At 41.4% G+C, this 14432-nt stretch overlaps 1 protein-coding gene across 1 annotated transcript; it reads right to left on the bottom strand.

The window, feature by feature from the left end:
• Positions 1 to 528: 528 nt before the first annotated feature.
• si:ch211-253b8.5 (dysbindin) lies at positions 529 to 12163 on the bottom strand. Its single transcript, XM_053315205.1, has 4 exons — positions 11938 to 12163; positions 1778 to 1930; positions 1362 to 1505; positions 529 to 1266 (listed from the first exon to the last, which is right to left on the bottom strand). The coding sequence occupies exons 1-4, from the start codon at positions 11978 to 11980 to the stop codon at positions 1007 to 1009; spliced, it is 600 nt and encodes a 199-aa protein (XP_053171180.1). The 5' UTR covers positions 11981 to 12163; the 3' UTR covers positions 529 to 1006.
• Between the last annotated feature and the right edge of the window lie 2269 nt (positions 12164 to 14432).

Genomic DNA, 14432 nt, shown 5'->3' with positions numbered 1-14432 from the left:
CTGATATTTGAGAAATGGCACGCAAGACCAAGCCCCCTCTGTTCTACACACCCACATCCATGAAACATGATTATTACAGGTTACAGCATGTTTGGTTAGTGTGTCAACAGCATGTCACTCTTTACTCATGATATTTTCTCAATGACTGAACGATTCATGGAGTGGATTGATTATATACTACTGCTATATACTGTGACACAATTTTTGGTATCTGAGAAAAAACGTCCTTCTCTTCCTTTTCAACTGTGATGTGGCGTCAGCAGCAGTCTACAAACTTGACATAGTTTAAGGACATTTTATGATGTTGCCTTGCAGGTTCTGAGTATTGGACACCCTCGAGCATTGTGTGGAAGAGCACTTGTTACACACGCAGCTAAAAGTAACCAGGTGTGAGTTAAGGTTACTCTTAAGAAAAACAAGAATGAACTTAGTTTATTTTCTTTTATTGGTAAAACAAAGACAACTTGTTAGAGATTAATTTGAAATTAGATCTAGAAAACAGAGAATTTGCATTTGCAGGATAAAGTATTGTCCCCAAAAATAGTACATTTAATGATAAGAACTAAATTTACCCAAAGTCATACATCATTCAATGATTATGTTTAATTCCTGTCATTGTTGCACTGTCCTGGGTTGTGTTAATACTGTACAAAATTTAGAAACATCATCATCATCATCATCATCATATATCAACTACATGTCCGGTGAGGTCAGAAACAGGGGAATAGATTTTGTCCTCTGAAACATGCCAAAACTGGGATGGAAATTGGTGAGAATTAAAAGGAAATCTCCATATTTACAGTTCATGGTCCCCATCTCCAAAACGCACACAGAACCCAACCTAATACCCTTAAATCAAAGCAACGGTTGAAAGCCGTTGTATGAGCCAGTATGTGGAAGACAGCTGCACTTTCAATAGCTCACATCTGAAAGTTGACTCTTCGCTCCCAGCCAAGGTGTTGACTTCTGTGCTGCAGGTGGAGGTCTATTGTGGGGAGTGTGCATCCTATGAAGACGATGATGGAGTCTGATTTTTCACCTTCTCTATCTCTGGGGGCGCGGCTCTCCGCTTGACTGTGCTGGTGTATGTTTCTTCATCGTCTGACCCGACTACAGGGGTGTCTCGCCCATTGGTATTGGTGGTCTGGCTGTCAGAGGAGGAGTTTGAAGATGTGGAGGACAGGCGTGACTTGGTGTCAAGACCCTCAAGGACATGTTGAAAGAGTCCATTACTGATGACTTCCTCGTTGTTGTTGTTTCCTTGAACTGTGGTTCAGGTTCAGGAAAAGAAAAACATTGTTAGAGACGCAATGTGCTGCTTAATCGTTTGTAATTTCTGATCATATTACTAATTTCTATACCTGGCAGAGGTGAGTTTAGGACCCCTTCTTCCCCCCCAGAGCTGAAGAAGACATCCAAAGCCTCCTGGTCAGAGATGTCAATCAGCTCCATCTGGTCAAGCAAGTCCACATTCACCTCCATGGATGATATGCTTCCAATGGGAGCTGCAAGTAGAGGAGAAGCTAGAAATTAAATACATATTTACACTCTATGTATCTACTGGAAAATCCACATTGACCTTGTAACTGGTCAAACCAGTTCCCAGTTAGCTGATAGCTGGCTTGTTACCATCCATCAAAACCTAGCTCAAACCAGTTTAAACTCAACAGGCAAATCCCGTAAAACCAGCTAAAGGCCAGCTGAGGTGTGAAGCTGTTTTTAACAGGGGGTGTGTATTTGTGCATCTGCTCATAAAAATGTTGCTGGTCCAACTCACGTCTCTTGTAGTCTCTGATGCAAAGGTGTGCTGAAGAAAGGTAGACATCCACATCATGCTGGAAGACCTCCTCAAAGAAACGCTGTCTCTCTCTCAGCTTGAGCTGTTGTGCTGCATCCACATCTGGGAGCCTCTGGCCACGCTCGGTCTCCGCTGGAAATCACAACAGCAGGACAAAAGTTGAGATATTAGCTCATGACGTTTTGTACCTAATACCTGGAGCCTTATGGCCAGACAACATAAATGGCTGGATCCCATTCAAGACACAGAGAAGTTCTTCCACTCTGGTAAAAACACAGTGCTGTCACCTGGTGTATAATGTGAGACCTACATTATCCACACAGGGGTCAATTGTTGTTAGCCAGAAGGGGGAGGCATTGAGCTAATAAAGTGACTTGAAAGGAGGTGGAATTCCCTTTTTTCTGGAGTCTCCACAGCAAGGATATTATCACAAGTAATGAAATATACTGTTCATATCTTAACTATAAACAGTCTGTTTCCATTTTCCTCTCAATTTTCACTCCTGTGGATGATGATTAATTCCACCAACTCTGCTTTGTCTGTTAAAACAAACTGATGAAACCAAAACTTATTGGTTTGATCAGCACACTGGTTAAACAAAATGTACTGGCCTATACATTTACTAAATCAGTGCTGATCCACATATTGCTTTGTAAAGGCGAGCCGTCATATCTCTTGCTAAATTAATCTGGTTTAAGATACCATGCAATCCCATTTTCCCCCTCATCAGCATCACTGTAATAAAGCTGAGTGCACATCCAATGTGCAAGTGGAGGGGTGAAATGCAGCAGTGTGACTGCAAGATGCATGAGGAGAGGGAAAATGCTGGGCTCAGTAAATACTGTAAATATGGCCTCCGCAAACACTTGAAATTAGGCTTAAGAGAGAGTAGATTCCTATATTGTCTATGAATGTAAAGACAAAACCCATGTAGAAGCAGATTAAAAGATACAAATGAAGCAGTTGCATTAAAGGGCATACTGAGGAAGGAATACGTTTTCTTGTTGAGAGTTACGTGATGGCTGTCATATCTATACACTAAATATGCAGCAACAGTTACCTCACCTTAGTATGAAAACAGGGAAAATACCATCTCCTGGCTGTTTCTTCATTTTTAATGAGAGTGGTGTCTTATTATCTAATTCTACACAAAAGTCAATAAGTGTGTTTACCAAAACTCAATTTCTTTCAATTCAGTTCACAGAAAGAAAAAAAACATGTTGCATATTTTAGAATAGCCTCCTCTTAGTATGTACTGACAAATGTTTAAGTCTTTCATTACAAAGAGAAATTTCCACTCTATTTCCTTTGTTACTACGAACCCATGTGTTAACACAGTTATTAGAGCAGTGTCTGGGTTTTGAGAAGCCATTACAACCTGCAAGCCGGGAATTGAGCTAATTGGATGAAGCTTTCAGCCTTGTCTAAACTGGGAATAATGTGAAGATTATCTAGCCTTTGGAGAGCAGCAGTCACAGTAGCTCTATAAATACACTAGTGAATGATGGAGAATAGAAACACACTCAGCTCAAGATCATTACAATACCAGGAAAGAAAAGAGTTCCAGGTATTCTCTGTTGGCGTACACAATACAAAGAGACTGTCTCTTTGACACAACCTCTCTGGTATGGCTTCATAATGAACTATTTTACCTTATAACTATTGCAGTCAGAATAAAATTGCTAGCACTGTCAATTTGGCCTGACGGCAGGACACACGCCTGTCGCTGCAGCTCTGCTGTGCCCTGTTTGACATCCTGTCTCCTGGGCATGGGGGCCTCGCTAGCTCTGGGATCAGATAGGCAGACAGCTTTGGAGGGAAGAGAGGAAGAGGACAACTCAGCCCCCAGGGCTGGACTGGCTAAATACAACTATGGGCATACAGTAGCCTATGTGGGTGTAGACAGAACCCGGAAACATAGGCGGGATTCCCCACAGACTGAAAACACAAGATACTACAAGCAAACTAGCCGCAAAAAATGATGAGTTGACAATATCTGCCCCGACACAATGATCACACTGTAAGGGGTTCAAGTTATGTAGCAGGATTAATAGACATCATTGTGCTTTGGGGTTTTTCTCAAATTTAGGTTTTTCTTCCATATTTTAATTGATTATCCTTAAGTTATTAATTGGATCATGTCCTTTTTGGGGCATGGGGAAATTAGTTGAACCAGCTGGAATGAATTGTCTTCCAATCAGGTAGATAAATATAAGTATCTGTCAGATTTTGTCATATGGCTTTTCTCTGGCTGTTCAGACAAAATGAGATCCTTCTCTTCAACTAAATGCTCATGTTAACCTGGCTCATCTTATATATAGAAAGATATTTATATGTTTTTGTTTTATAAATCTATCTTCCCTTCTCCTCTCTTCTTTTTGACGAGATATATATAGAAATAGTCAAGTTTGAACCCTCTCATGTTCCTCAGATCCTGTTTTGCTGTGCTCGATGGTTGGAGGAACTCAATATCTCTCCTTATCCCTAGTTTTCAAAGCAGAGTTTCCATCAACAATGTCCATTGGATATTACTGTGATGACAACATTGGGGTTTTTTGTTGACTTTGTAAAAAATAAAAAAAAGCTCCCTCTGGGGCCACAAAGGACATCATGGTTTACTGCTGTTTTCACAGGCTGAGTAGTGCTCTTCATGACAAGTAAACTGACGTTAAGGTTAGTTTACTTTAACTGACCTTATACATGGTGATTTATTATGCCTCTTCTCTTTCCTGAAAGCTTAAATCAGTTCAACCATTGCACTATACCAAACAGACAGAAAACAGGTGTCTCTGCTAGTTATTGCAGCAATAAAACTCACAGGGTACAGCTGCTGTTTCTTAGTTGCAAAAGTAAAAGGAATGATGGTAGGCCTGTATTGAAATAGCAGGCAAGTGAATACAAATTGTTTGTCCTGCATCGGTCATCTTTATGGCAGTTGTCTTTGCAGTACTTCTGTCTTTGTCTATGTGTGTGTGTGAGGTTGTCAATTGTGTGTATAAATGTGTGTGTTAGTCTCCTCTCCTTGCACTGTTACACAATCAGAAAAGCTATTGTCCACAGCGTCTTAAGGGAGCAAAGGGATCCACGCTGACTAAGCAAGATGTCACTAACAATTTGGAGCTGCTTGTTTGACATGTATGTTTAAATGAAAAGAGTCCCTTGTTTTATGTGACCAGCCAAGGACATCATGTCAGACAGAATGCAAGATTTGTTTTTGGATGAATGAATATCTTTCATTTTTTTATTTTTAAGCAGAGCAGACAGGAGGTAGACAGCATGTTAGTGCTGTGACATTTTCTGAGAAAATGATGATTTTCATTACAGGCTACAGGTTTAAACAAAGTGCTTATCCTAAAGTTTTTTCCCCCCCAGATCAGTTAACCACTGATTGATCACAGCATCGATTGTTTCTACTTAAAGGCTGAGGCCCACGGAGAGCTAAAGGTTAGCTACAGATGCATATCCTCACATTGATTTTGCTTCCCTAACCAGTTCTTTTTTCCATCGAATCACCTTGATCGATGCGGCTTCCCTTGCTGCGGATAACCCTGGTGACCTCTGATTAGCACAACCACTCACATGGGAAAAACCTTCTGTGGCAAAAAACAGCATGGTCACAGTGTCCATTGCTGATGAGATCACATGTCCAGTCTGCTGCAGCCCCGCCACAACCCTGAATCTTTAGTTTCATACCACAAGACGTCTGGAGGGCCTGCGGTTTCAAAAAGGAGGAGGGAGAGATGGTGAGAGGGGATAAACAACTATAGAGGTTTGTCTTGCCCTCTGATTTTCTTTTGTTTCTGTCTCTCCTTCTGTTCCTCTTTCTGTCTTAATTTTCATCTCTCTTTCTGTCTCACTCTGCCTTTTTCTGTCTCTCTTTCTGTCTTTCATGTCACTTCTGTTTCACATTCTGTCTCACTTTTTATTCCTGCCTTTTTTCTGTCTCGCTTTCTGTCTCTCTCTGTGTCTGTCTGTCTCTCCTTCTTTCTTTCTTTCTGTCTCCCTCTCCTTCCTCCCTCTATTGCTTAGGGAGTTGAGGAAGAAAAGGTCATAGATCAAGGCTGAGGACCAGCTGGACACGCAGAATGACTGGAGCAGACAGAAAGATAGAGACAGAGATGGACAGAGCAGGCCGGACGTGTCTGCATGCCTCTCTGCCTCCCCACATAAAGACAAACCCAGATCCTCCGCTCAGGGGGCAGTGAGAGAAAGAGCCTATTCAGAGCCAGACAAAGACAGAGATGTAAGGGAAGGGGACTGGCCTGCACTCCTTAAACATGATGCCAGTTACAGGAAATCAGCTGGATGTAGCAGAGGATGAATACCCTGAAACTCAGCCTTTCATTTGGATACATCATTGTTAAATTCCTCATAATCTGCAGTCCGTCACAACTTTTTTTTAGTGCTTTTGTTGAATTTCCATGAAAACTGTGTCATCGTGACACTTCTCAGAAGGCCGGCATAGCTGCCAACCATTCTAATGCATCATCCCCACATGACGATGAAGAGATCATTCAATACTCTACTGTTCTCAATTTGGCTTCTTTTTCTTGTATTTTTTAAAATCAGGTCACTCTCTGTGTATCTTTTTAGTATCTGATGTGCTGAACATCATGTGCCTCTTTCCACTGTCGCATTTTCAAGGACGGGACCCTGAAACCCTCGTTCAGAAGCACCGACTGCACAACCAGCCGAGGCAACGCATTGATCTGGGGGCTAAATGACGGGATGGAAGGGCTCGGTGTCGCCCAAAGGCTGCCATTAGCCCACGTCTATGCTGAATGAAAACATGAGGTCACAGACAGACTCCCCTCTGACAGGGGAATGGGAAGGTCGGGGCAGAAGAGAGCAGAGAAAAGTGCCTCTCCACATGATCCAGTTGTTTTTGGTTGTCGTAGCATATTATAGAGCAGCTTGCCAGACTCTCCGTTTGATTCTATTCAAGCAAACCAAGGCTTTTTTTCTTTCTGAAAAGTGGTTTCCTTGTACAAACGGATTAGGTCATCCCTGTTTAAATGGCTCTGGTGGTGGTCCATATTTCCATGTGTTGCCTCAGCCATCCCATTATTAGTTCGAAGTAACACTGTGGTGGTTGGAGGAGGGAAAAAAAGGCCAGATTTACTGCTTTTCCCAAGACAATCTGTTTCCCTTTCTGCCTCGCCAAAACACACTCTGGTTGTATATCAAAAAGACGAGGCATGATGCCTGATGGCTGGGACAGACATGAAGTAACTGTTGTTTGGTTCTAGGCACCCAATACACTGGCCGGCCTTTCCACCCAGACACTTAGAGGAAAGAGATTTTATTTCACATGGACGAAAGCCCAAATGCGACAAGAGAGAGTGAGAGAGAGAGGGTGCAGAAAGATGGAGTGAGTGTCTGAAAACACAGAAAGGCAGCATACAAGTGGGAGGAAAGGTCAGGGAGGACTAGTACAAAGAGAGAGAGTAGAGAGAGAATGAGGAGGAGGAGGAGGGTGTCTTAAAAAATCTAAAGTATTATCAGATTGAGGTTAGCCAAAAGTGACTCAACACAAGGGTGTGGGTTGTAGAAATGGAGAGGGTAGAGGCAGAAAAAGGAATTCTGCCTGGGCTCATTAGTTAAAGAGGATGTGTTGTTATTTCCACCGAGTGTCTCTTCCGTACCTTCCAGCACAACATTGACCCCAGCATCAGCAGGCTGTTAAACAGTCTGCAGCTGGTCATTAGTGGATCAGTCTCTTTGCAAAGGCTGTTACGGTAATTAATGGTATCTCATGAGGAATGGCGGAGCGACTGGATGGCTACAGGTAGAAGATTTATCCCGCTCTACCCTGCAGGGGTAAAGCTGCAGCCATAAATTGCAGCACTAAATTATCACCAACAGTAAAAAGATGATGTTTAAGCAAATCCGGCACACATCCTGCTAAGTTATTCTGTGTATTTTTACATTTTTCTAGTGTATTTTCTAGACATCACAGCATGGCTTCAGCAGGAAACATCTATTTCCCAGTCATCACAAAACAAAAGATGCCCTGAATTGAAGTGGAACAGACAGGTGGTCACACTAGTAAAATGGACAATAATCTCTCTGTCTCACACTTTTAGTTTTTGGTTTCTCTTACTACGTTGTGTCTCTTCAAAAGCTGTCATTCACCAAGCTGTGGTTGTAAGAAGAGTAAATTATTAATGGCATTTGCTGATGTTTGTTTTTGAGTCCATCTGGTTTCTCTGTAATTTTGGGTCCATGCATGTGTGACGTTTATTCATTTTTGCTTAGGAGATCTGACTGTTTTTGGCGGCACAAAGCAGCGTTCAGCACCATCAGCCCAGTGTGTCAGGACAACAATGACATCAGTGTTAACCCTCTGTTTCCCTGGATTACACCCAGACTGACAATAGGACTGTTTGTAGGTCAGTGTCATGTCCCACTGCCCTCCATAAGCCCACAAGCAGACTTCCATGACACAATAGGCTTCACCAGCTGACAAAGTAGAGACATAACCATAGTTTTAACCACATTTATAAATGCCCTTATCCAGCATGACTTGGTAATTAACTAGAATTGTAGAATAAGATTAAACCATTATACAAACAATTCAACCAGTCAGTCAATAAGGATGACATCACCGTGTGGGAAAAAAGTGGTGAAAAGTTGTTGGGTTTTAAAAAAACTCTTTGTCTACTCTCTGTTTGGAGTATTCAACATCAGTCAACAAGACCGCATAATAAAGAAAATGATTAATGAGCGGTTTCCCTTTTAAGGGTAAAGTGCGTCAGGAGTGACTGTAAACCACTCAGAAATACCTTCACTTTTTTTGTCTGACAATTAAATTTGTAACCACACCATAAAACATTCAATTATCTGGTCTACCGAGTGGGTTTAGAGCTGAGAGAACCATGGAAAGGTTTTCAGGTAAACTCATCTTTTATTTGATTCATTTTCTTGACTGCTATCATTTTTTAGTCCGCTAACTAATTTTATCTCCATTTGTTGGTCACAGTAGACTCAATTTTTCATTCGGCACCATCATCACATCGAAAATGTCATTTTTTCAATATCTTTGTGGTGGTTTGTGACCACATATTTGGAAAACTGCTTCATCATTTGTTTATAGTTCTAGTAAGCAAATGTTAGCGTGATAACATGGCTAGCTAAGTACATGAAGTGAACCTGCCAAATATTATTGTTTCCTAACCTGAGGGTCAGGACCCACACAGGGGACTGAAAGATACATTTCCAGATACACATTTGGGACTACTCATTCATTCATGATACATTGCTGCTGTCTGTGTGGAGCCCTGAACACTTTGATAAATGCCTGGAGCCCTTAACTCTATACTCGAAGGATTGAGCAGGGTGGTGAGTAGATGGATTTGTTGGTGAAATAATGAGAGGAGCTGGTCTGTGTCCCTGGGGCAGCACAGCTAAGAGGGGTGAATTGATGGGAACCTTATTCAGCCATCCATTCAAGGTTGTTAAGAATAAACACACACAAATACACACACACAATTAACTTAAAGTGTTGGCATGCCACAGGGCATTGTTTGTAATACAATAATGTGTGTATTTGCACCATGTGAGCCCTTCTCACTCTGGTGAGCAATGATCCTGAGAGTATTATTGTTGTTTCTGAAAGAGCATAACACAGTTACACTTGTAACACTTCTTCTCTTCCAGCAACAGTGCTGGGATTTTCAGAGCCAATGTCTGTGATTTGGTTTAGAAAAGACCAAAAAAGGAAAAACATTTCTGTTATGACTGCAAATAATCCTGACAGTGCCAGTATTCATTTAACATGTCTGTAAACTGTAAACATATGATTTAAACTTGAGAAACTGACAGAGAAATGATGCCTGGTTCAAGCTGACTGAAGTAAGTTTGGTCCTCAAACAGACAGAACATAAGTTGCCCACCAAAACAATCATTTGGATGTCTTACCATTTTATCTAGCCTCATAGTCAGACTGAACTGATATATTACAACAGCAGTTTGTGAGATAGTCATGAAGTTTAAACCATAGATCCGTTAACATGGACACAAATGATTAATTTGTCAAGTCCACTTTTGCCACCCATCTATGTAGTCATCCACCAACCTACCACCTCCAAAAACACAGAAATGTGTCCCTTATATAGATGTTATAGATGATGTCTGGCACGAAATATACTTCCAATTGAAATACATTAGTTTTAAAGTCGTGCAGAGTCTCACCAAAAAATTTGAAATATTCATGTATAGATTACATTCCATGACAAAATGAGACTGAGTTGGACATGTTGTTTTTTGGGGGGTTGTTATTGTTGTTGTTATTGTTGTTTTGTTCACCGTAACCAATTAGTAGTGAGTTTTTAACAAAGAAGCTGCAGTAGTGTTTTTTAGGAGCAATTCACTTCAGATTTGGCCTAACAGTAATCAGATTTAAGTGTGTTGAGTCTAACTGGATTAAACCTATAAAATATAGATAAAATATATCTTAAAACTGGAATGCAAGTGAACCCCTCCAAATTCCCCCCAAATTACTCTCTCTTCAGTGGTAGTTCTAGTCCTGCAGAGATGCCTAAGAGAAGCACACCAGGAGAATGAAATGTTTAAAAATCCAAATACTGGCACAACTGTGTCTGTCAAAGTCGCTACTCTTAAGAAACAGAAAGAGAACACTTTGGTCCTATTTGAAGCCTCTCTTGCTCAGACAATACGCTCCAGTGGGTAGCTACTGTAGAGCAGCACACACTGTATCCCTCAGCGTGTGATCAATTACAGATACAGACAGTACACGATATGGATTTTTAGCCTTCTAATTTGCTCATTAAACAGTGTCTACGTTCTCGGTCTTATCTGGGTCATGTCCAAAGGGACTGAACGAAGAATACATGGAGAATAGAAATAATTCCTTCTGCACCTAAGTCTAACCATCTAAGTCTGTAACATGCTATCAACAGCTGGTCAGTCCTTCACTCTGCAGCACATGGATGTGCTGCTCTCTGGCACATTCCCACAATAATCAAGATGTGACAGAGAGGACTATAGAGGCACAGAGGGCAGAGCAACAGATGGGATGTGTCTTCTCTGGAGTCGTTTTCTGATCCTTTTTAGCCTCATGAAATCACACACTGATCTCACTGGGACTAATTCAATTTCAGGTCTGTAGGCCTCTGTTCTGTCAGCGTTGGTGTGTCTGTGCAACAAGCTGCAGACCCCGCTGCAGTCTGACGGGTCTGATGAGATCTGCAGGCGCAATCCTATTAGAAATAAGAGATCTTTGTCATGGAGCTCTGCAGTGGCCCCAATCCAAGCTTGCCTCAGTGTGTGTGTATGTGTGTGTCTGTGTGGGAATGCATCCCTGTTCCCATGCAAAGAGAGTGCGACCTATTCACTTGGTATTAGTGAAGATTACTCAGCGTGATGATTCAACATTCCTGTCTGATTTTGGCTGGCACAGCATTTTGGCCATTCACTTTAGGCAACATCAACACAGCTGCAGCTATTTAACACAGTGGCTGATCTGTCACGCCAGCTTCCACGTTACATCTATCTGTCACATACACACACACACACACACACACACACACACAAACACACACACACACACACACACACACACACACACACACACACACACACACACACACACACACACACAAACACACACACACATACACACATACACACACACACACACACACACACACACACACAGAGCTTAAGGAGCTGTAAATACTTTTGGTGCCAATTACAAGTAATGAAAAGTGAAAGACATTGTTAGGGAAAGTATTCATTTGTGCCTTTTCTTCAGTTACTTCACATCAGTTTGACAGATTTAATTTAACAAATACACAGAAACTTAGTGGTACATATAGGCCTACTGCACAATTCAACACATATTTATATTTACACTTATATTTACACACACACACACAAGCTGTCACTAGCTTGAATTCCTCTGCCTTAAATGTTCATTCTGTGTGTGAGTGTGTACTGTATGTCTTACATCCAAATATGGAGAAGTATTTTCTCCCCTCTAACATCCTGCTCTATATCCAAAAATAAAACCTGTGTTAACAGAACAAACCGGAACATCTTTATGGTTACATCTCAAAACATCCACATCCACTCAGCGGTGAGTTTGTGCAAATCAGAAGTTTTTTAGAATTACTCACCTGGTAGGCGTTTGTTGTGAAGGTTGGCTGATGAGGAGCTCATGTTGCTGGAGAGTTGGAGGAAATAGTGATAATCAATCAGAGATAATCAGTGATTTGATGGCCAGTCAGCCCTGTGAGAGTTCAGTAGAGAGGCTGCCGATCATCTCTCGCCTCCCCTTGTTCACTCAGAGTGCCCCAAAGTGATAGATGCTCACTGCCACACTGCTCTCCTTCCCTCCTTCCCTCTTTCCCTGTGTGGACTCTGATCCACTTGGATGAGGCGAGAACAAGTTTGTGGCTTTGTGGAGCCGACCAGCTGACCAATGACGGGGAGGAAGGAGGAGCTGAGAGAGACAGAGCGAGGGAGAGAGAGAGAGAGAGAGAGGGAGAGAGAGAGAGAGAGAGAGAGAGAGAGAGAGAGAGAGAGAGAGAGAGAGAGAGGGGAAGGGATTGACAAGAGGGAAGGAGGGATTTTATGTAACAGGGTGGAAAATACCAAGGAGAGACAGGCACATGCCCCTGTTATTTTTGTCTTCGTACACCCCCTCCTCCTCCCTTCCTGTCTCTTGTTTCCTTTTTCTTTTTTTTTCCTTTTTTTGTTGCAGATTTAAACCCTCTCTCTTCTGTTTCAGGGTCAAATTATGTCCCTGAAAAATGACAGACACAAAATATCCAAACAAAAAATACTATTGCTGTACAGTACCAACAAATTCAACAGTACTACACATCATATATCTCATGAATGCAGTCATAAAACACAATAAACTATTAAGGATAAAACTTCAAAATCAATAAACACTCAAAATAAAATCATCATATAGAACAGTACACAAACAACAGGGCTGATGTATTGTGATTATTGTGTCTGTTCTTTCATAATTATTGTAGTTACACTGATGCCACAGAGCGGCTTAAAGACCTTTTTAGGTTTCCTTTTCACACAAAAAAGTTGTTCTTTAATACAAGCATGAACTGAAAGTAGAGACAGATAAATAAATAATGTAGTTCCAGGGGGAAAAAATCAGATTTAGCCCATTTATGGCAACATTTATTATTATTTTTCATATTCTCTAGAGGAGTTTTTCTCCTCTAATATCCAAGTGTGTGGGTGTCTGTGTGTCTGTTTGTGTGTGTGTGTGTGTGTGTGTGTGTGTGTGTGTGTGTGTGTGTGTGTGTGTGTGTGTGTGTGTGTAGAGTATTCTGTCCTTTTGGAGGGTTGTATATAATATAAAAACTTCTTTTTTAAAAAAAACATTGACTAAGGAGTTTATCCTGACTTTTGTCAGTAAAACATTTTTTCACACTTCCCTCTGTGTTCACATTGTTTTTAACTTTACTTTAGTCCTTCATATTAGATCTTTGGATCTTTGGGAAGGAACGATATAGTAACATTGCCTCAAAATAATTTTCAAATGTTGACAGGAACTGAATCACTTCTTTGAGCTCAGAGCCAGAAATAAACCATTACGCTGCAGTATAATATCTTAACATCTGTGTGCCCTGGACACCCTCTAGTGGACAGCAGATGTCAGTTTCACTTCCTCTGAACCAGACTTGTTGATTACACAATATTTGCATGTGGAGGCTTTAAAAAGCGGCATTACATCATTGCCTTTTTTCAAAAACACTGCAATATCATCTGAGAAAGGCTTTTAAAGAGTGCCTTGCTTCAGTTGAATGCAGGAAAAAATTAGCGTATCAGTCATCGCAAGAATCTGCCAGTGAGAATGAACACAAAATGTATCGAAGATCTAACCTGTTGATCATCCACGATAACTCTGAGTAACAAGAAATGCTCAATGTTCTTTTAAACAACAAATGAACAACAATACTTGATCTGCTTATGACCTCAAATGCACACAGTCAGAACGGAAACTTTAATTACCAAAATTCACATTTGGCATCTGTGCCAAGCTGCAAGTGAAACTGCAGATACAGGCTGTAATGTAGCGGTTGGGAAGTGGTGGGAGTGACTGGCGATTTCAATCAATAAAAAAACAGACTCTTTGTAAATGTCAGTGGTTCTGGTGGTTTATATGAGCTACTTGTGGCAAAGCTTGTGAATACACCCGTCTCACCATGCCTTGAACTTTCTCTAGCATTTGGGTGTATGTGTGTGAGTGTATACATCAGAGGGCAAGAGATAAAACCAAGAGACAGATACACAGAGAGTGTGTGAGAGAGAGAGAGAGAGAGAGAGAGAGAGGGAGCGAGAGAGAGAGAGTGGGCTGAGGGAGCATGATGTGACTCAAAGTGAGAAATCCTCTTCACCTCAGACTAAATTATGCGTGGGCTTTGTCATAACTAGGGGGTTCACCTGCTGAGGCCCTGCAAAATCAATAGCTGCGACCCAGGTTGCCTTGCTGGCCATAAAGCAAAAGCCAAGTCTTCTTTCTTGTGTTTTCAAGTATGATGAAAGAGAAAGGAAAGAAAGCAAGGGAAAGTGAAGGAGAATATAAAGAAAGCAGACAGGCAGGGCGTGGGTGAGGGTGAGGGGACATAATTTATGTTGT

Source organism: Scomber japonicus, chromosome 3 (genome assembly GCF_027409825.1).
Source record: "Scomber japonicus isolate fScoJap1 chromosome 3, fScoJap1.pri, whole genome shotgun sequence".
NCBI lineage: Eukaryota > Metazoa > Chordata > Actinopteri > Scombriformes > Scombridae > Scomber > Scomber japonicus.
This window is presented reverse-complemented; position numbering and strand designations above follow the sequence as displayed.